A 22,092-nucleotide genomic window follows, 5' to 3' on the forward strand; every position below is an offset into this window, starting at 1 on the left:
GAGCCTCCCGGCCGAGACACCCGGTATCCCGCGCCCGCGGCGGGGCCCGGGAGGGTGGGGCAAGCCTGCGTTCGTTCCTCTTTTTGCACCCAGTTCCGGAGCTACTAGAGCGCGCCCCACTGGGGGTGGGGAGGGCCGGTTGGGTCCCAGAGGGTCGGGATAGGGGGACCGGAAGAGGGGTCCGAACGCAAAGGGCTGGGCTGGTCTGGGGGCGCCTGAGCGGGTCAGAGGTTCCCCGCCCTGCTGGGACATCGGGGTCCGGGGCTTCTCTTTCCATTCCCAGGCATCGATTCTTGGGGTTCGGACGGGAAAACTGAGGCCAGGTATTGGGGCCTCCCGGCCGCGAGGACGTCCAGGCCAAGTTGTTAAATATTGGCGGGGACACCATGGACGCGGATGGCCCAGTTCGCAGGCCCAAGGCGGCGGGGGCACAAAAACTGGGCGGCCCCCCTCGGTCGCGACCGCGCTCCCGCCCCTTCCCAGCTCCGGCGGGGCGGCGGGGACTGCGCAGTGGCCGGAGCGGCCTCCAGGGGGCGGAGCTGCTTTGGCCTGCGGCGACCTCCTGCTCTGGGTTGGGCATGGACAGAGACCCTGACCCGATTCGGGGCTTCTCTAGCCCCATCCCCCGCCCACCTGCAACCCCAGCTGACGCCGAGGCTGACCACTGTTCCCTGGGTCGCCCGCACCGCGCCTGGGCTCAACCATGCTTGGTTAAGCCAGCTGAGCCCTCCCTGGGCCCCAGTAAGCCCACTCCACGTGGCTGGACAGAGCCCTGCACACACTTGCCCCTCTCCTAGGCCTGGGCTCTAGAGCCCTCTCTGCACCCCTACCATTCGGTGGGCGCTGGGGGTCGGCGTTGCTGCTCCTGCTGGGCCTCTGTTGTCTTTGAACTTCTAAGACGGTGGGCCACCTGGGCAGGTCCCCCAGACCCCCACCATCCCAGCAGCCCCCAGGGTCCTGGGACCCCGCATTGGCTTGTGGACAGTTGTGTCTTGAGATCTCAGGGTCCACACCCAAGCATGCGTCTTCCACTGATGTTTCCTGGGCTTAGGGCAGAACCAACCAGCCCTGCCCTCAAGGGGCTTACAGTTGTAACTGGGAGGCTAACGATGGGATGGGCAGGGGTGAGCAGCCTCCAGGGGTGGGCCATGGGTCCAGGCTGCCTTCCCTGGGCCACATGGCCCCAGGCAGGACCTTCACTGTGAGACTCCATTGTCTGCCCGCTCCAGCCATTATCAGGGTTTCAAGTGAGTGGCCTCATCTGCGGGTCATGCCAGCCACTCCACAGGCAGGAGCCCCCAGGTGGGGGACACACAGCCTACACCCCACCCATGAGGCTTCTATTCACACCCCTAAGCCCCAGGAACACTCAGGCAACCCATGACCCCTGCGGTGAACATGGACAAACCTCCAGCAGCGCCCGGCACAGGGCTCTGTCCTCTCTTCCTTACTCTCCTCTCTATGACCCTGTAAGTTCTCCACTGGGCACGGTGGCTCATGCCTGGAATGCCAGCACTTTGAGAGGCTGGGGTAGGAGGATCACTTGAAGCTATGAGTTCAAGACCAGCCAGGGCAACATAATGAGACCCCCGACTCTCCACATTAAAAAATTAGCTGGAGGCCAGGCGCAGTGGCTCACGCCTGTAATCCCAGCACTTCGGGAGGCCAAGGCGGGCAGATCACCTGAGGTCAGGAGTTCGAGACCAGCCGGGCCAACATGGTGAAATCCCGTCTCTACTGAAAATACAAGAAAAAATTAGCCGGGCCAGGTGGTGGGCGCCTGTAATCCCAGCTACACAGAAGGCTGAGGCAGGAGAATCGCTTGAATCTGGGAGGTGGAGGTTGCAGTGAGTTGAGATTGAGCATTGTACTTCAACCTGGGCGACAAGAGCAAAAACTCCATCTCAAAAAAAAAAAAAATTAGCTGGAGGCCAGGCATGGTGGCTCACGCCTGTAATCCCAGCACTTTGGGAGGCCGAGGCAGGCAGATGACCTGAGGTCGAGAGTTTGAGACCAGTCTGACCAACATGAAGAAACCCTGTCTCTACTAAAAATACAAAAAAAAATCAGCAGGGCCTGGTGGCGCATGCCTGTAATCCCAGCTACTCAGGAGGCTGGGGTAGGAGAATCGCTTGAACCCAGGAGGCGGAGGTTGCAGTGAGCCAAGATCGTGCCACTGCACTCCAGCCTGGGTGACAAAAGAGAAACTGTCTCAAAAAAAAAAATTAGCTGGGCGCAGTGTCCCCACACCTGTAGTCCCAGCTACTCAGGAGGCTAAGGTGGAAGGGTCGCTTGAGCCCAGGAGGTCAAGGCTGCAGTGAGCTGTGATTGCACCACTGCACTCCAGCCTGGGTGACAGAGCGGGACCCTGCCTCAAAAAAAAAAAAAAAAAAAGAAAAAGGAGTTGTCATTCCCGTTCTACAGATGAAAAATACCAAGACTGGGAGAGGACGGAGAACAGCTGGCCCCTACTCACAGCTAAGAGGCAGCAGACACTCTGGGGCATCCATAACTCAGCCCCTTCTTTCTTCAAACCTGTTCCTCACCTGTAAATGGGGGGTCATGTCTACCCTTCCCTGACAGCACCCAAGAGGTTCAGGGGGACAGCTCCTCCCAGCCCCAAAGATGGAGCTCCCAAGCCTGAGGGCTATGGAGCAAAGCTCAGCAGGGGACAGACAGCACCCAGGTGTTGCTGGGGGTGGGTCTCTAGCAGGGCAGGAAGAACACGACAACTGGACTCTCAGAGGGGCCACGGAGCCAGGAACTGGAGCCCTACCTCATAGAGGGCAAAGAACACAGTCTCCCAGAGGACAGATGAGGGCAGAGGTTACATAACCGGGGGTGCACCCACAACATGGATACCCCAAGGTAGGTGAGGGCCAAAAACAAGGGTGCAGGGCCAGGTGCAGTGGCTCACGCCTGTAACCCCAACACTTTAGGGGGCCAAAATGGGAAGACTGCTTGAGCCCAGGAGTTCAAGACCAGCCTGGGCAATATAGTGAGACCCCTGTCTGCACACAAAAAAATTCAAAACTTTCCCAGGCATGGTAGTGCACGCCTGTGGTCCCAGCTTTTCAGGAGGCCGAGGCGGGAGGATTGCTTGCTGCCCAGAGGTCAAGGCTGCAGTGAGCTGTGATACACCCCAGCCTGGGCAACAGAGTGAGATCCTGTCTCTAAAAGTAATGATAGATTGGGTGTGGTGGCTCATGCCTGTAATCTCAGCACTTTGGGAGGCCAAGGCAGATGTATCACCTGAGGTCAGGAGTTCAAGAACAGCCTGGTCGACATGGTGAAACCCTGTCTCTACTAACAGTACAAAAATTAGCCAGGCGTGGTGGGGGGCCGCCTGTAATCCCAGCTACTCAGAAGGTTGAGGCAGGAGAATTGCTTGAACTGGGGAGGCGGAGGTTACAGTGAGCCAAGATTGTACTACTGTACTCCAGCCTGAGTGACAGTGAGAATCCCTCTCAAATAAATAAAAACAATAATAAATAACAAAGGTGCAGCAGAAGAGGGGATAATGTGTAAGGACGTGTGTGTGTGTTTGTGTGTGCACGCACTGGAACTGCCACATCTTGATTTAAGACAGTCGGGTCTTTGTGATAGTTTTAATAGTACTTTCTGTAGTACTCATTTTTTTTTTACCATGTGTATTTACTACGTGCCTCTAAACGTCAACAGGCATCTAAGCAATGCAATGATGGGCCATTTGTCCTTTCATTTTTAGGCTTTTCTGTATGAAAATTCATCTTCTAGATAAAACCTCCCCCCACCCCCTGCCCAGTGTGGGCTGGACTGAGGGACTTGCTGCCGCAGAACAGGACAGGGACAGAAGATGATGGCAATGGGCCTCCGGGAGATCCAGGGACCCCACCTGCACCAGGGGGCCGAGGTCAACATCATGGGTGAAGTCGTCAGGGTCTCGGCGACCCCTGCTAGAATGTGAGGAGAAAGGGGCCTCCAGTGGGGTGTCCTGCCCCAAACCCTGTCACCTCAGTGTGACCTCAGGAAGACAGGCAAACCCAGATTAGGGCATTATTTTTGTTGATTTTTTTTTTTTTTTTTTTTTTTTTTTTTGAGACAGAGTCTCACTGTTGCCCAGGCTGGAGTGCAGTGACACTATCTCGGCTCACTGCAGCCTCTGCCTCCCAAGTTTCAGCGATTCTCCTGTCTCAGCCTCCTATGTAGCTGGGATTGCAGGCTCCCGCCACCACACCGGGCTTTTTTTTTTTTTTTTTTTTTGAGATAGAGTTTCGCTCTTGTTGTCCAGGCTGGAGTGCAATGGCACAATCTCGGCTCACTGCAACCTCCCTCCTGGATTCAAGCAATTCTCCAGCCTCGGCTTCCCGAGTAGCTGTGTATACCACCACGCCCAGCTAATTTTTGTACTTTTACTAGAGACCGGGTTTCATCATGTTGACCAGGCTGGTCTTGAACCCCTGACCTCAGGTGATCCACCCACCTCGGCCTCCCAAAGTGCTGGGATTACAGGCGTGAGCCACCGCACCCGGCCAATTAGGGGACACCTAAGCAGGCCTCCTCAAGACTGTCAAAGTCATTAAAGACAAGGAAAGCCTGAAGAACCATGATACACTCTTAAGAGACTCAAGAGACATAAGGATGAAATGCCATGTGGGACCCTGGATGGGGGCCAGGCCAGGAAAGGAAAAGACTTTGGCGGAAAACAGGAAGCTGGAACAGAGAGCCCGGGATTTCACCGTCAGAGCTGTACCCATGTTAATTTCCTGGCTTTGGCCAGGCGTGAGTAATCCCAGCACTTTGAGAGGCCGAGACAGGCGGATTACTTGAGGTCAGGAGTTCGAAACCAGCCTGGCCAACATGGTGAAACCCTGTCTCTACTAAAAATGCAAAAAAAAATTAGCCAGGTGTGGTGGTGGGCGCCTGTAATCCCAGCTACTCAGGAGGCTGAGGCAGGAAAATCACTTGATCCCAGGAGGTGGAGGTTGCAGTGAACCAAGATCACGCCACTGCACTCCAGCCTGTGTGAAAGAGTGAAACTCCAGCTCAATAAAAAAAGAAAATGTTCTGGCTTTGACGGGGTGTTACCATAAGGGAAGCCAGTGAAGGGTTGATGGGATTCTCTGCACCACCTGTGCAGCTCTTCTGTAGCCCTCAAACTATTCCAAAATAAAAAATGTTTTATTGTCTTTAAGATGAGATTTCACTGTTGCCCAGGCTGCAGTGCAGTGGAGCAATCACAGCTCACTCTAGCCTCTACCTCCCGGGCTCAAGTGATCCTGACACCTCAGCCTGCCAAGTAACTGGGACCACAGGTGCACACCGCCATGCCTGGCTAAATTTTTTTAAATTTTATTTTCTAGAGATAGGGTCTTACTTTTGCTGCCCAGGCTGGTCTCCAACTTCTGGGCTCAAACAATCCTCCTGCTTTGGCCTCCCAAAGTGCTAGGACTACAGGCGTGAGCCATCACACCCAGCCCAAGATAAATACTTTTTTTTTTTTTTTTTGAGACGGAGTCTCCCTGTCGCCAGGCTGGAGTGCAGTGGCGCAATCTCGGCTCACTGCAACCTCTGACTCTCTGGTTCAAGTGATTCTCCTGCCTCAGCCTCCTGAGTAGCTGGGATTACAGGCACGTGCCACCACAACCGGCTAATTTTGAATTTTTAGTAGAGACAGGGTTGCTCCATGTTGGCCGGGCTGATCTCAAACTGCTGACCTCATGATCTGCCCGCCTCGGCCTCCCAAAGTGCTGGGATTACAGGCGTGAGCCACCACACCCGGCCGAAACTTACTTTTTAAACAAATATGAAAGTGGATGTGGGAGTGACTGGACTGAATAATAATAATGACAATGGCAACGCGGCAGCGGCTCACATTTGCAGCACTGCTTGGAGTTGCTTTAAAGTCCACTCCTAGAAAGGCACCCAAGAAATACTCCTAAGGGCCAGGGACGGTGGCTCATGACTGTAACCCCAGCACTTTGGAAGGCCAAGGCAGGAGAATCACTTAAGGCCAGGAGTTCGAGACCAGCCTGGGCAAGAAAGCAAGACTGCATTTCTACACAAAATACAATCAGCCAAGTGTGGTGACGTGTGCCTGTGGTCCCAGGTAATTGGGAGGCTGAGGTGGGAGGATCACTCGAGCCTGGGAGGTTGGGGCTACAGGTAGCCATGATCATACCACTACACTCCACCCCAGGTAACAGGGTGACAGTCTGACTGAAAAAAAAAAAAAAAAAGAAAAAAAAGAAAGATTCCTGATTCCTGGCCTGGCGTGGTGGCTCACGCCTGTAATCCCAGCACTTTGGGAGGCAGAGGCGGGCAGATCACCTGAGGTCAGGAGTTTCAGACCAGCCTGGCCAACATGGTGAAACCCCGTCTCCACAAAAAATACAAAAATTAACCAGGCGTGGTGGCCCGCACCTGTAATCCCAGCTACTCGGGAGGCTGAGGCAGGAGAATCACTTTAACCCAGGAGGCGGAGATTGCTGTAAACCAAGATTGCGCCACTGCACTCCAGCCTGGGCCACAGAGTGAGACTCTGTCTCCAAAAAAAAAAAGAAAAAAGAAAGATCCGAAAGGAAGAGTGCATAGGGCTGTACACTGTACTGCTGGTAACAGAAAAAAGACAGAATGGACCCCAGTGTCAGCGGTGGGGTGGCAGAGACCCTGTGGCTGCTGGAGAATCAGGCAGAACCATCAGTCCTGCCGCGGAGCCTCACGGATGGGGTGTGAAAAGCAAGCTTCACAGTGAAGCCTGTGCCCCAGACATGGCCTCAATTCTCCGTGTGTTGTCACCTGTACCCACAGGCTGTTTATTCACGGATGACTTTTGCCAACCTGTGGAAGCCACCTCCGGGCAGGGCTGCGGGGACCCGGGGCCGCAGCAGGAGGGAGCGGACGGGTTGCGGAGGTGGCCATGAGGCCTGCAGAGGACGCACTCAGCGGTCTGTGCCACCCACTTGAGTATCTGACGGTGTGACCCTGACCTCTCCTGGTGATCCTGATTGTCAACAAAATCCTAAAGTCCCCACCCCCCAGGGGCTGGCGTTCCTGCAGGACACTGTGGTCTGGTGATAAAGCCTTTATTTACATTACTGCACGTGTTGCATTATGTGACCGAAACACCGACCCCCAAAGCCACTAAGGGTGTATTTCTGTGTTAAGGCGTTAAATCACTTACCATGGTCCAGTCCAGGGGGGCCACCACGCACGGTGCGGGGGGGGGCAGCTGCAAGCTCCTGGGGGACACAGGACAAGGTTCCACCAGCCAGGTGGGAAGGTGGGGCAGTGGCTGCCACCCTCCAACCAGAGGACACAGCGAGGTCACCCTCCTTGCCGACTGCAAGGAAGCCCCTGCGTGGGGTCCTGCAGGGAGCATCTCTGGGGTCCACAGCCTCCATGCTAGGAGCTGCTGCAGGGACACCAAGGCCTCCTCCATCCTGCACAGGGTGGGCAGCAGGGGCAGGATCCGGCTGGCATTTCCTTTCCCGTGCGAATCCCCCGCCCCCTGCACCCCCAGCCCCTCCTCAGCAGGACTGCAGGGCCAGGGCTGGGGATTTTATCTGCACGGAGCCGGGAGGGGACCAGGACCCCCAGGCACCCCGCTTCCTTGGCCTCCCAAAGATGATGAAAAGCTTCCGTAAGAGCTTTCCTCCTTGAACAGGGTCGGACAGGTGGTGGTGTTTTTCGTTTTTTGTTTTAAGATGGAGTCTTGCTCTGTTGCCCAGGCTGGAGTGCAGTGGCACAATCTCAGCTCACTGCAACCTCCGCCCCCTGGTTTCAAGCGATTCTCCTGCCTCAGCCTCCCGAGTAGCTGGGATTACAGGCTCACGCCACCATGCCAGCTAATTTTTGTACTTTTTTAGTAGAGACAGGGTTTCACCATGTTGGTCAGGCTGGTCTCGACCTCCTGACCTCAGGTCATCCACCACCTCGGTCTCCCAGAGTGCTGGGATTACAGGCGTGAGCCACCGCGCCCCGCCTAGTGGTGGGGTTTCAGGGCGCTCTGCTAACAGCCACAGGCTTCACATAAAGCACCCCGCCTGGGCCCGTTCCCTCCGTGAGGCTATTGGAGAGGGCCGGTCTCAGAGTCGCACTCTCATCCTCCACGGACACACACAGTGCCTTTTCTGAGCTCCGCTTCCGGCTGGGTGCTGGGGAGAGAATAGGCTCTGGTCTGGCGGGAGAGCTCGCTGTCTGGCCGGGCAGATCTGTGTCTCGGGACCTTATTTCTGAGCCACCTGTGTTGTCGTGGCTGGGAGACGCCGAGTGCCGAGGGAGCGCAGGCCTGGCCGGGGTCTCGGCTACTTCTCTCGGTGGGGAAGCAGGGACAGTGACCCCAGCAGCCCAGAGTCATCGTGAAGATCGACGTGGCCCGTGGCCGGAGCCCGGAACCGGGAGGGAAGTGGGACCAGGGGCTTGTGCTGGTCCCTGGGCCACTCTGACACCAGTTGGGCGCCTGCTGGATGGACTCCCAGTTAACAAGCCGGCCCTGCGCTCCCACCTTGATCCTGACACCCGGACTCAGAGGTGGACAGGCAGGTGCCTGCCATAGGGGAGGAAAGAGGAGGCGCCTGCTCCCAGAGGCCCCACCTCAGGTCACGGCCACCACAGGCCAAGAGGACAGAATCACAGCCAAGCAGGGATGGTCTCCATCCTCTTCCAGAACCCCAGTGGGCCCTTGGGTCATGCAGAACAGAGCCAGCCGGGTGGGTCCCACCAGCTTGGCATTAATGGGACGACAGATGAACGCAGCCACAGCATCATAAGAGCTTGGTCAGCCGCCCACACACACATGCTGGGACCCCATGAATGCCAGTCGGGGCTGACAGGCCACTGGTCCCCCGGGGAGCAGCTTGAGGGTGCACAGCCCTAGGCACCGCCCCAGACCTGACCCACTGGAAGGGCCTAGCCCACATCTCAGGCAAGCCTCTGCCACACCCACAGCCATGCTCCAGCCACTGGCCCTGGGCAGGGTCTGCCCTCCCTCCGGGGCTCCGGGTACCAGAGTGGGTCTAGACCACAGGGTCACCTGGCTGGTGTCTGTCCCATCACCCAGGGCCCCGTGCTGGGGTGTACCAGGGGCAGGTGACACAGGGTGAACCAGAGACTCAGCCCCCAGGCGCCCTACCCGGGAGAATGCTGCTGCAGGGCTTGAACAAGTGTGTCCTGGAAAATCCACAAAATGGAGAATGGGAAGTTGGCCCCACTCCCAGGCGGCCTGGCCCCGGGCCACACCAAGTGGGAGGTGAGGAGAGCGTGCGTCCTGGAATAGAGTGCTGGCCTCCCCTGTCACCACCCCTGCGGGGTCCTCCCGGGTCCCAAGAGCAGGGGGTGGTGGGGAGAGGCCGAGGGTGGAAGTTGGCCTGACGGCCTGCAGCCTGAAGGCCCGGACTCAGTTTACTCCATCTGAGAGGGACAGGCACAGGGAACACAGACGTGTACGCTGAAGGCGTCTGGGAGCCCTACCGAAGCCTCGGCGCTGAGTTTGCAGCAGCTTGAGAATGGGGCTGCCTGAAACCAAGGCCAGCATCCCGCACAGTGAATATCCACAGCCCGCAGGGAGGGAGGGGCGGCCCCAAATACTTAGATTTCCAAAATCCTCTTCACCACAGTGTCTTGTGGAACTAATACCACATGGATCAGATGAAGTCGTCAACTATTTTAAGATGAGAATTTTATCTCAGTTTGATCTATAAATCTAAGAATCTAAGCAATCTCAATGTTTTCAAAGAAGATCACGGTGGGAGAACCAGATAAACTTGCCTGCTGTTCAGGAGAAAAAAGAAACCTGCAAAATAATGCAAGGAGGCGGGGCCCCCGGACATCAGGTCATGAGGACAATGGGGTTCTGGAAAACTGGGATAAGAGTCTAGGGACAGACCCAAATCTACTTGCCATAAAGACAGCACTTCAGTGGGGAAAAAAATGCTTTTTTGGGAAATAAAGTTGGGACAATTTGTGGAAAAAAAGTTTTGCTTCCTACCTTACTCCTTACCAGGAATACTTTCTAAAATTAGACATAAGCATTTAAATATATGGGGGAAAAAAAAAACCCACTACATTTCTAGAAGAAAATCTCGAATGTTTTATAATCTTACAGCGGAGAAGATATTCCTGAGATGACACAAAAATGCAGGAGCCGTAAAGAGAAAAAAACTAAGGAACAGTAACAATTTTAGATGCTTGGCTTAAAGAAAAAAATACACACAAAGTCAAAGACTAATGACAGGTAGAAAAAAGAAACACTTCTACTAGACAGAAAACGAATTTCCTTAATCTGTAAAGTATACCTAGAAACCACCACCATCCCACCCAACAGAAAAATGAGCCAAGAAGATAAAATACAAATGGCTTTTAAATAGTCAAACGTTTATGATAAACATATTTTCCAACCTCGAAATGATTATCAGTAGTAACAATGATCAACGTAAAATAGATGTGACAGGAACATCACGAAGTTCGATTATACTTACAGGAAACACAAAGCTACGGTGAAATACTATCTCACGCCTACCAGGTCTGCAAAATCCAGCTTGGGCAAAGGTGTCACCGGCCCCCTCTTATGCTGGTGGGGAGGGCAATTTGATACCACCCCTTTAGGGGCCTAAATACAGTCCTCGCACTTCTGCACCAAGAATTTAACCTAAGAAAATAGTCCGACTTGGGCAAAAAAGGGTTTGTACAAGGAATAGTCAAGCTAGCATTGTTCGTTATAAAACACAGCAAAAACCCTAAATTTCCAGAGGAAAAGGGATAAATTCTGGTGCTATAAAACTCCGTTTCCGGATGAATCCCACCTGCATCTGAATGCATGGGGCGCTCTCCAAGCTACGTTAAGTATAAGGGCCCCAAGTAAAGTAACTGACCTTTTACAGAAACGCACGTAGATGTTCCTGCATAGACTTTCTTTGTAGACACGTAAGAAACGGGTTTCTCTCTGCCCCAGGGGAGAACTGGGCCTTGGAGATTAGGACTGGGAAAAACACATCAAGTCTTCACCAAATACCCCTTCAGGCTTCTTGAATTTTCTCCTCTGTACACCTGAACACACTTTTGTTCTCTTGCAAGCAGTTGCTTTGCACTGGAGGCAATGAAGACACGGCGGAGTCCCAGCTCGCAGGGAGCTTAGGTTCTGACAGCGTCAGAGGACAACACGCTCTGGACGAGCGCAGCGCCCAAGGGTCAGCGGCAGCAGCGAGCAGAGGGCACGGGATGCGGGGAGGCTCTTCGGGAGGCATGAAAGTCAGACGTGTTCCGAAACGTGAGCCGCGCTGGGGGGCACGGCGCACGACCGGGGACAGAAGGAGGACACTGCGGTCGCAAAGCCCAGGCCGTGAAAAGGCCCCGTGGTCAGCCAGGAGCCCAGGCGTCCCCTGCTCTAGCGAGGATTCCTTCCGAACGTCCTGTAGCACCGCTTACCATAGAACGGCGGGCGCTGCCTCGCAGCCCCGACCCCGCGGCAGCCCCCACGCGCCCACGAGGAACTCGAGGCCGAGGGAAGGAGTGAGAGCGGCCGGAAAGGGACAGGGCCGAGCCGGACGGGTACCTGGCTGGGTCCCAGCGGCCGCCACTTACCACCGAGACCGCCTCTTCGTCCACAGCCTGACGCCAGCCATCGCCGCCGCCGCCGTCGTCTCCACTTCCGCACGCACGCCGCCACTTCCGCTTCCGTCCGTGCTGCGGCCCCGCACGTGACGCTGCGCCCTTCTCGCGCCCAGACTGAAGCACCGCCCCCCCCTTAAAGGGGCCGCGGACTAGAGCTAGCCGGAGGCAGTTTGGGGTCCCGGCCTCGCCACCGCCTGGTCGCGCGACACAGGCTGAACCCTGCCCAACCCTAAGGTGGACAACAGGCCTCCGGTTCCCGAGTTCTCCCGGTCCTAAGGCTTCTGCCCTAGAGATCGTAGGCACTCTTCTCGTGATCCCAGCTCCAGTGTCGGCTCCCTCTTCCAGGGGAGACTCTCGGGGCCCAAGCACCTGCCACCGCCCTCTGCTGGACCCCAGCTTCGCCATCTACGAAGGAAGCGGCCTGCCCGAGCTCTGGGGTCCGTCAAGCGCGGCACCTCAGGACCCAGAGTGCGCTGTCCTGGCCCCTCTGCAGGACTGACGGGAAGCTGTCGAGGGGGCAGTCCCGCGATGGCAGCAGGGCCCCCACGCCTGGCGTCCTCATCGCGCCCACCCAGCAGGGCTCACCAGCCTCCGCAGGAGGAAGGCAGGGGTCCTGAGCTCAAATGCTCCCCCACCCATCATCGCCCAGGCAACCAGCTCCCTAAGGGCTCCCCGGACTAGACAGAGACCCACCCCGCTTCCGCAGGGAGTAAAACCCATAAGAGGTTCCGTGCCCATCTCTCCTAGGGACTCAGGGACGAAACCTGGGAACCCCGAGCTTTCTTTCGAGCTCGCTGAGCCCTCGAGAGAGTGAGCAGACCCATGAAAGGAAGGAGAGCAGCCATAAAATTTTAAATCTTTAATTTCCGTTTTCACGTATTTTCTTCTTGCTTCCAAAAGGAAAGGAGTGCGTAGCTCTGTTGCCTGTACATCGTCCACAGCCCCTGGGTCGGGGCGGGGTCCCCTGGGCCGCCCGGGGGTCCACATGCAGCCCCTGAGGGGCCGGCGCGGGGTGAGGTCCGGGGGCCGCCTTATTGCTGAGGTCCGGCCGGTTGGGGCCGCCGCTAGGCGCGCTGGCTGGGCAGCTCCTGGGAGATGAAGCGACGCAGGCGCTCCAGGTACTGGCTGTAGAGCTCGATGTCGTTGTGCCCGGCGCCCTCCACCCACAGCGGCTCCACCGCCTTGGGGCAGCGCTCGTAGAGCGCCAGCCCGTGCGAGAAGTCGATCACCTCGTCCTCCGTGCCGTGGATGATAAGCACGGGTGACGTGATCTTGGACACCTTCTCGATGCTGCAGGACGGGCGTGGAGCGGGTGAGACCTCGCGCCCGGCCCGGGCCCCGCCCCGCCCACGTCCCCGTCCCCGCCCCGGCCGCTCACTTAGGGAAGGCGTCGAAGCAGTAGGTCTTCTTGGTGTCGGGGAAGGCGACGCGCATGCCCGAGGTGAGCGGCGAGTGCAGCACCACCGCGGCACACTCGTAGCGTGAGGCCAGGTCCACGGTGGGCACCGTGCCGATGCTCTGCCCGTACAGGATGATGCTGTCCGGGCTGATACCGTACCTGGCGGCGCCGGAGCAGGGTCAGCCGCGGCCTCCGACGCGCGCGTACCCTTCCCGCCAGCGGGCGACCCCGGGCCCAGCTCCGGATGCGACCCTCCAGTCTCCCCACTCAGCCAAGTCAGTGGGTCAGGCCCAGGCTCCACACCAGTCCCGAGGGCCCCCAACACCGCGGCGGTGGGCGAAGCCAGCGGCCCCGCCCGGTTCCCTGGCGCTGCCCTTCACTGGCGTTTCCTAGCTAGGATCTGCAGGGATCCCGCCTACAGAGTGCCCCCGGGGCGGGGGTAGGGGAGGCCCTGGTGCCTCTCCTCCTCCTGGTCACCCCTAGGTGCACACTGGGAACTGTGTGCCCCCCACATCCTGAATGCTTCACGCCTTCCTGCCCGGGTTAGAAAGCCATTCCTGGTGCACTGGCCAGGACAGCGGACACTCTTCCTCCCTGCAGCCCTTGCCCACCCCCTTGGCCATAAGGAATTCAGGCAGCTGTGTCCCGAAATGTCTCCACCCAATTTTGGACTCTCAGAGTCCCCACGCCCAATGAGATGCCAGTGCAACCCAGGTCAGCATCGAGGGTGGTGGCTGCGGAGGTGGCACCCCCTCCCACCAGCACCTTCCCTTGGGAGTGGACAAGTCCTCGGCCACCTCAGCACCACCAGCTCCCACCCAGGGCCACCCCCACCCCCAGGTCACTGGTGTGTGGCCCCTGACCCAGCTGATCCAGCACCAGTTCCAAGGCCTCCTCGTGCCCAGTCCCAACCACGCGGGACCCACCTGCCACCCTGCCCATGCTGGGACCCCACAACTCTCCTCCCACACGCTCCAGGCTGATCCCAGGCAGATGCCCTCTTGCAAGGCAGGAGCATGGGCAGGTGTGCGTCCCCTCTGCCTGGCATTCGGACTCCACCAACAGGGCTGTCCCCGTCCCTGGCCTAGAATCCCAGCCTCCTGGCAGCATTCCACAGCTCACCACTCACCCATGCCCCAAACGATGCTGCCTGGCTTGTGCCTGCAGCCCCAGCTCTGCTTCAGCCTCCCTGGCCTGCTCCCTGGCAGCCATGGTCAGTAGTGTGCTGAGCCAGCCCAGCCCTGTCACCTCTACAGGCAGGAGCCCCCAGCTGCCACGTGGATGTCACCACTCAAACCAACAGGACACATCCCCAGTGGAGGCCCTGGGCACGCTCTGGCCTCCCCCTCACAGCTCTGGGCCTAGGTTCCTGCAGGACAAAGTGGCAGCAGGACAGATGACCGAGCAGACAGAGCTCAGAGCTGGCCATGGCGGGTGTGACTCTGCCAGTGGCCCAGGCAGTAGAGACAGGAGGGGCCGAGGAAGTCGCATGAAGTGGTGGTTGGTCAGCGCCCCACACTGCTGGGAGGCCCCCAGAGCCAGGGTGGTGCCAGGGGACCAGCTCCCAGGCCCACAGCAGGGACTGCCTGCAATATCACCAAGGCAACAAGGACCCCACCTCCCCAGGGCCTCTGACTTCTCAGAGCTGTGCCTGGTCCCTGCGGGAGCAGGTCAGACCAGTTGGCTGGGCAGGGCCAGGACGAGACAGCCCCAGTGGATGGTGAGCAGGAAAGGCCACCAGAGGCCCACCCGGGTCTCCTCGTCCAAAGCAGCACTGGCCCGGGCGGTGCTCAAACACCGGTGAAGGGCCCAGGCAAGCGCAGGGCTGGGGACCTGGATGACTAGGAGGGCTGGATCTGGAATCGAGGCTGGCCCAGACCTCGGGTGTGTGCTGGGGGTCTGCACCTGACCCTGCAGGCCCTGCCCCACGATGGCCAAGCTCTGCAGCCACAGGGCCTCATGGGCCAGGCCTCAGGACCTGGATGCAGCAGCCTCACCTCACTTGGTCCCAAGTACTGCCTCGGCCAATGGGCTCCCAGCCACACGTGCACAGACCCCCAGACACCACCCACTCCCTCCCACCGGGTGGCATCCACGCCCCTGTGACAAGCTCAGCCCCTTCCCGTCCTCAGGCCAGGGGTTCCCAGGAAGCCTGGCTCCACAGGCCAGGGTGTGGGAGGACCGCCTGGCCACACCTCAGCCTTGTGGAGGCGGCACCTGCACACCCAAGTTCGCCTGTCCGGCTCTCTGGCCCTGTGCATCCACTGTGGTTCGCCTCCTGCAGGGCCGCCCACCTTCCTCCCAGGGAAGCCCGCCCCCCGGCCCCCGGCCTGCTCCCCTCTTGGGTGTGCCCAGGCTGAGCTGCCCCCAGGGTCACCCTCACCTGGTGCGCAGGGCCTGCCAGGCGGCGTCGATGTCGGCATAGAGGTTCCTCTCGGAAGGCCTGCCCGAGCTGGCACCGTAGCCGGAGTAGTCGTAGGAGAAGATGTTGCAGTGGAGGCGGGAGCCCAGGCCAATGTAGAAGCTGCTCATCTGGCCCAGGTCCACGGCGTTGCCGTGCGAGAAGAGGACCGTGTACCTGGGACAGGCCGAGAAGGGCCGTTCACATCCTCGCTCCCAGTGCCCAGCTGCAGGGCAGGAGGATGCGTACTGACAGCCCACCCCGGTGGCCAGCCATGCCCAGTGCCTCATTTACTCCCCTCCCAAGGGGGCGAGAAGTCAGTGAATGGAGAGGGGAGGCTACGACAGCACAGCTCCATCTCCGAGGGTCCCCCATGGGGAGAGGACAGGACAGCTGGCAGGGGGACAGGCAGCCTGGGCTGCCTCAGGATTCCCATCTGTGAAGCGGGACACTGGGACCATCGGTCACATCCTCTCTCAAGGCAGACTTGCAGTGTGTGCTCAGATGCTGCAGGCTTCGCTGCCGTTCCTCCTGGAAGAGCCTGGACCCCCGGGGATGCAGCGCACAGGCCCACCTTTCAGGACCTTCCCAGGGGAGCCCACGCTGCTGCTGGCAGGGCTATTTGCCCTCCCCTCACAGAATGGTGCCCTCACTGTTGGGGGACAACTGGACCCCACCCCTGCCCCCAACAAGCGAATGTGGCCAATCTCTGCTCACACTCACGCAGCCCCTCCTGGCCCACCACCCTGCCCAAGCCCCAAGGCTGTGCTGCAAGGCCTGTCTGCTTCCCAGCACGGGAGCTGCCCCAGGTGGTGCCAGGAGCAGGTGGCCAGGCTGGCCCTGCCATGGACTGCTTCCTCCAGTTCCCCCAGGCCCCCGCCTAGCCCAGCCAGAAGGTAAAGGCTCACCCTCTGGACTCAGATCTGGTCAGAACCCCACCTGGCGAGAAGGTGGATGTACCCGCAGGACAGGGTGGCCCCTGTGCCCCACCTCTCGCCCAGCAGGCAACCACCAGGCGCTGGGTCGTTGGAGTCACCCGGCCTGCCCACCCATGCCAGCTGGGGATGGCCTCCCTGAGCCTGGTGTCCTTGTCTGCGAGAGAAAATTGCCAAAGGGACGAGGCTGGCCTGACCAGGGACATCACCCTTGCGGGCTGGATGGCCCTTCACGGCAGGCTCGGGCCCTCAGGGGCGCCACCAACCACACCAAGCACCCCAGGCAGAAACGGGAGCCCCAAGAACAGGGTGACCCAGCCCAGGTGCGGCCACAGCTGCTCACCTGGCACCAGGCACGCAGCGAACATACATGCAGGACACGCGGTTGCCGCGGGCGCTCTTGGTGGGGAAGACCTCGATGGTGTCCAGCTCGCGCTGGCTGTACTGGAAGTCGGCGCGCTCCGTCAGGTGCAGCTTCCAGCGCCCGGGTGCGCCCGAGGAGGCCCGCAGGGTCCCCAAGGGGGCGGCCCCGGCCCCACCAGGCCCCGGCTCGGGTTCAGGCACCAGGGAGTAGGTGGCCTCCGGCGGCAGGAAGGCGAGCTTGGCAGCGATGCGGCCAGGGCAGGGCGGGCAGCAGAAGAGGCAGCAGAGCTCACTCAGCGACAGCCCGTTCATGGCGGGCGCCGCCCGGGCCGGGCCTCCACCGGGGCCCCCGCCAACAACGCCGCCCGGCCTGGCCCGGCAGGGGAGGGGTGGGGGTGCTCCGAGTCGCGGGCAGGGGGGAGGGCACCCCCCCAGCTACCGCCCCAGACGGCAGCCCCGTTAGGAGGCCAGGGCCCAGCCCCATCGCGGTCCAAGCCGAGCCCCAGGGAGCCGCACAACCACAGGTCTCCATGTCGTGCCGTGGGAAGCCCTGCGGGGGAACAGTGACATGTGGGGTCCTTTGGGGGTACCACAGTCCAGCTGGGCACGCCCGGGAGGCGGAGCATCCACCCGTGCCGGGGGCGGCATGGGCCCGGGGCCTGTCGGTCCCCATCCCCTCGGCCCTCCCCACGGCCTGTCAGGCACTGCACCCTACAGCTCAGGGGACCCCAATTCAGCCCCCTCTCCACAGGATGAAGGAGCCCCCACCTTCCCTGAGCTGGCGATCCTCTTGCCATGTGAGTACAGCCATGGGGTGTGGGGGCATGCAGGGGGTATGACTCCAGCCCCGCCCACCCCCCCAAACGCCCGGCTCCAGCACCAGGGAAACCCCATGCGCCAGGACTCGGTCCGCACTGCTGCCCACTCCCTCCCCCGGCCCATCTCTGCCACCCTACGGGTGACAGGCCGCTGAGGCAAGGACAGAGCTCGGACTGAAGGGACCCACGAGGGACCCGAACAGGCCCCGCTACGTGAGTGTGTACAGGCGCCGGGCCCCACCGGCCTGCGATGTCTGGAGACAGAGGAAATATAACAAACAAAGGCTCTAGAAACAAAGGCAGGATACATCCCAGGCTCCTAGGGCCCCAAGAGCAGCAACAATGGCTCTTCTCTGTGCTGGGGCCAGGCCTGCTGAGGGGCAGGGGAGGTGGGCTGAGGCCAGGGGGTCCTTCTCCACCCCTGACTTAGGGTTCCGTGACCTTGGGCGAGTCACTTGCCCTCCTGAAGCCTCAGCGTTCTCATCTATAAGCACAGACACCACATACTCCACAGGAAGTCAAGTGACGGGGGAGGGGAACGAAGGTGCCTGATTCAGAGTGGAAACTCGGACCTTCTTCCTTGCTGCAGAACGTCATGAAACACATTAAGTCGACAACAGCTAAGTTGCTAAAGCAACCACAATAGTGTAAGGACCTGCCAACAGACAGACGTGAAGAAAACACAAAGGTCGGGAACATCTATCTACCGACCACGCTTCTCCTTCAGACTGGAGTGAGGAGGGAGACACGCTCACAACTCAGTTTCAGCAGCAGAACACCCTGGAATGCTCAGCTTTCGGGTCACAGCATGAGAAAACCGTGGGGCCAGGAAGATGAGGCTCAAAGGCAGATGTGGACACAGACGGACATGCAGGCGGCTGCAGGCGCCACACACACGGCTCGTGGGGACACCCTCACCACCAAGGAGCAGCCTCAGGCCCAGAAACACACCTGCTCCCTCAGGACCTGATGTGAGACCCACGTTCCTGTGAGCCGGACTCATAGGCACATGAGGAGGAGAGGAGAGAGCTCTGAAAGCCAGGGTGGGGCAAGGATGGCATTCCAGTGCCCCCAGACTCCCAGGCGGGAGGCAAATCGCACACGCAAGCACTTTTCAGAGGGGAGGTGGACTGTCAGGCTGGTTCTGCTTCTCAGATGGAGGCAAGTCTCCCCCCTGGGGACACCTGTCAATGTCTGGACACAGTTTTGGGTGTCACCACTGGGGACTGGGTGGAGGCTGCTCAGCACCCTGCAGTGCCTAGGACAGACCCACCCCAAAGAATGATCAGGCCCAACATCCACAGCGTCGAGGTTGATGTCAGCTTTTCAACATATTCTCAAAGAGGTCCAGGCCCTACCGGTGCTGCCCTGCTGGTGCTGGGGACTTGGAGGGCCCTGCAGTTTAGGTGGCATCATGCAGCTGGGTCCTGAGAGCCCAGTGGGCAGTAGCAGGCCCCTAGAGACCCCGGAGACGAAGGGGCACACCGAGGTGGCCAGGGCCCCACTAACCATGCCAGAAACAAAGATGTTATCCTTGACACCTCCTTCCACCCTCTGGATCTGAGCCGGTCCATCACCAGGCCGGTGGCTCTGCCTGTCTCCCATCAGCCACCGCCCGGTCCCTGCCTCCATCACCTTTCACCAGAGCCACAGCAACAGCCTCCCTCCTTGCTGATCACCTGCTCCAGGACATTCTCCCCCAGCAGCCAAACAATCTTTCACGACACAAATGCAATGGAGCCACTTCCCTCTTGGGGTGTCCTGGGGGCCTCCCATTATTCCCTGGATAGAGATCAAAGCCCTCCCCACAGCCTGCCAGGTCTGCATTCCGGCTCAGGCCGACCTCTCCAGACTCACTCATCTCACACCCTGCCACCCCTGGCTCCCTCAAGACAAGCCACTTTGCCCCTTCCTGCCTCTGCTCCTCTGCCAGGAACTCCCTTCCCCAACCTCACTGGACAGCCTTGCCCATCCCAACCACCCTTTGCACCTCACTGCCAACGCTCTCAGAGTCCTCGAAGCTGGGACAGGACCCCTTACACGCTCTTTCCACAGCTTGTATTTTTCACATGTTCAGCCAGATCTCCCCCCAACTCCAAACCAGAAACTCCATGAGAGCAGGACCATGACTTGCCACTCATTAAAGGAATGGGCGGTTGGTAGACAGCAAAGAATTAAGGAGGAAGCACAGGAGAAAAAGAATCCTTCAAGGTCCGCTAGCTTTGACAGGAAAGGGAAAGTCTAGTCTCCTCTCCTCTCCAGCCACAGGTACCTGGAACCTCCCTAGTGTCACTAATGGGCGTGGACTGGGGAGTGCAAACCCAGACGCCTCACTCACTGGGCACACACCCTTGACACCCTGAATCTCACCAATTCCGTTCCCACGCACGTAACTGGGCACCCCTCTGCAAGCTAGAGGTGTTCTGAGGACCAGCAAGCAACCGAGCAGCCAAAACACTGGAAGATGACCTACATATGGGAGACAGTGACTGCACCTCACTCAACCAGTCAGGGTGGGAAACCCGCCTGGGGGGAGGCGCGGCCATATCAGAGGGCAGGCAAACGGGCCAGGTGACAGGGGATGGGACAGAAGGACAAGCAGGGGCAAAACCCGAGGTGACAGAGCAGGCTCCTGGCTAGAGCAGACCCTGGGAGGAAGAAGTGAGCAGAAGGGTCCTAAGAGAGAGCCTGGGACGGGTGAGGTCGCGCCCCCGAGAGTTTGCACTTCATCCTGGGAGAAATGGCGGGGCCACGAAGAAGTCCCGAGCAAGCGATGGACAACATAGGGGAAGGGCTGCATCCCGGAGAACGGACGCGAGCGGAGGCCGGGAAGCCTGCCCAGGAGTCAGGGCGGCAGGAAGAAGCCTGACAAGGGAAACAGCGAGTGGGAGCTGCTTGGGAAGCAGGGCTCGGGAGGGTCCCTGGGAGCTGCCATGGGGGGCCAGAGGCCGAAGCGTTTCTCGGGCTGGGGGCAGTTTCGGGGCAAAAGAGCGGAATCCGCGGCTCGGACGGGCGCTCCCCGAAGGCAGGGGCCGCGTCCGCAGGAGGGTGGGAGCGCAACCCACGCCAGAGGGCTGAATGGATGGGGACAGGGCTTTCCCAATCACAGACGCTCACCCGCGGTCCGCGCCCCTGCTCTGGGCTCCTCGGGCAGGACCCGCGGCAGCCCTGGGGCTGCAGGGGTCTCGGGGACGTCCAAACGGGCTGCCAGGCCCTCGAGGCCCGGCCCGGGTCCCCAAACGGCCGCGGCCGGGACCGAGGCCACCCCGCGCGGCCGCGCCCGCCCCCGCCCCTGCCCGGCACTCACCACCCCGGCCCGCGCCCCCGGGCCCCAGGGCCGCGCTCCATGGCTCCCGGCCGCCCGCCCGTGCGTCCGTCGGTCCCTCCGCGCCCCAACCCGGCCTCCTGCACCGCCACCGCCGCAGCTCCCCCACGGACGGAAGTGAGCCTCGTTCTCACCACCGCCCCGGAAGTGACGCGAGGAACGCGCGGGGCGGGGGCCTGCAGGCACAGAGCGACCGCGCGACTAGCGTCCTGGGGGCGGGGCCTGGTATCGGGGGCGGGGCTGATATGTCGAGGGGCGTGGTCTGCTGCTCTGTGGGCGGGGCCAAACTCAGGTTTCATTCACTTGGGCACCTGGAATAGGTTGAGGCCAGTAAAGTTCTCGCCTGGAAAACAAAATTTACAGGGACGCCAAAAAAACTCAAACATCAACATTTAGAAATGTTTTAAAATATTTTTCTTCATGAGATGGGAGTCTCGCTCTGTCGCCCAGGCTGGAGTACAATGGCGCGATCTCAGCTCACTGCAACTTCTGCCTCCTGGTTTCAAGCGATTCTCCTGCCTCAGCCTCCCGAGTAGCTGGGATTACCGGCGCCCACCACCATGCCCGGCTAATTTTTGTGTTTTCAGTAGAGACGAGGTTTCCCCATGTTGGCCAGTGTGGCCTCGAACTCCTGACCCCAGGATCCTCCTGCCTCAGCCTCCCAAAGTGCTGGGATTACAGGCATGAGCCACCGCGCCCGGCCTCTTTTTTTCAACATGGAGTCTACTCTGTCACCCAGGCTGGTGCCATCCTAGCTCACTGCAACCTTGACCTCCCAGGATCAAGTGAACCTCCCACTTCAGCCTCCTGAGTAGCTAGGACTATAGCCACAAGCCACCATGCCCAGCTTATTTAAAGTCTTTATATATTGCTCATCAGAAATTCTTTTGCATTAGTTTTTAAAATATTACATTAGGCCGGGCACGGTGGCTCACGCCTGTAATCCCAGCACTTTGGGAGGCTGAAACAGGTAGATCACCTGAAGTCAGGAGTTTGAGACCAAGCCTGACCAACGTGGTGAAACCCTGTCTCTACTAAAAATACAAATATTAGCCGGGCATGGTGGCGCGCGCCTGTAGTCCCAGCTACTCGGGAGGCTGAGGCAGGAGAATGGCGTGAACCCGGGAGGCGGAGCTTGCAGTGAGCCCAGACCGCGCCACTGCACTCCAGTCTCTGGGCGACAGAGCGAGACTCCGTCTCAAAAAAAAAAAAAAAAAATTAGCTGGGCGTGGTGGTGGGCACCTATAGTCTCAGCTGCTCAG

The 22,092-nt window shown here is 59.5% G+C and overlaps 1 protein-coding gene across 2 annotated transcripts; it reads right to left on the reverse strand.

The window, feature by feature from the left end:
• Positions 1–12,433: 12,433 nt before the first annotated feature.
• Positions 12,434–20,965, reverse strand: ABHD17A (abhydrolase domain containing 17A, depalmitoylase). 2 transcript variants are annotated; one of them, XM_024236851.3, is made up of 5 exons: positions 20,813–20,965; positions 16,668–17,237; positions 15,372–15,566; positions 12,968–13,147; positions 12,434–12,879 (listed from the first exon to the last, which is right to left on the reverse strand). In XM_024236851.3, the coding sequence occupies exons 2-5, from the start codon at positions 16,997–16,999 to the stop codon at positions 12,654–12,656; spliced, it is 933 nt and encodes a 310-aa protein (XP_024092619.1). In that variant the 5' UTR covers positions 17,000–17,237; positions 20,813–20,965; the 3' UTR covers positions 12,434–12,653. The 2 variants fall into 2 exon arrangements, with proteins under 2 accessions (XP_024092619.1, XP_054394583.1); XM_054538608.2 differs by lacking the exon at positions 20,813–20,965 and adding an exon at positions 16,329–16,481 and having other exon boundaries at positions 16,668–17,508.
• Between the last annotated feature and the right edge of the window lie 1,127 nt (positions 20,966–22,092).

The sequence above is a fragment of the Pongo abelii genome, chromosome 20 (genome assembly GCF_028885655.2).
Source record: "Pongo abelii isolate AG06213 chromosome 20, NHGRI_mPonAbe1-v2.0_pri, whole genome shotgun sequence".
NCBI lineage: Eukaryota > Metazoa > Chordata > Mammalia > Primates > Hominidae > Pongo > Pongo abelii.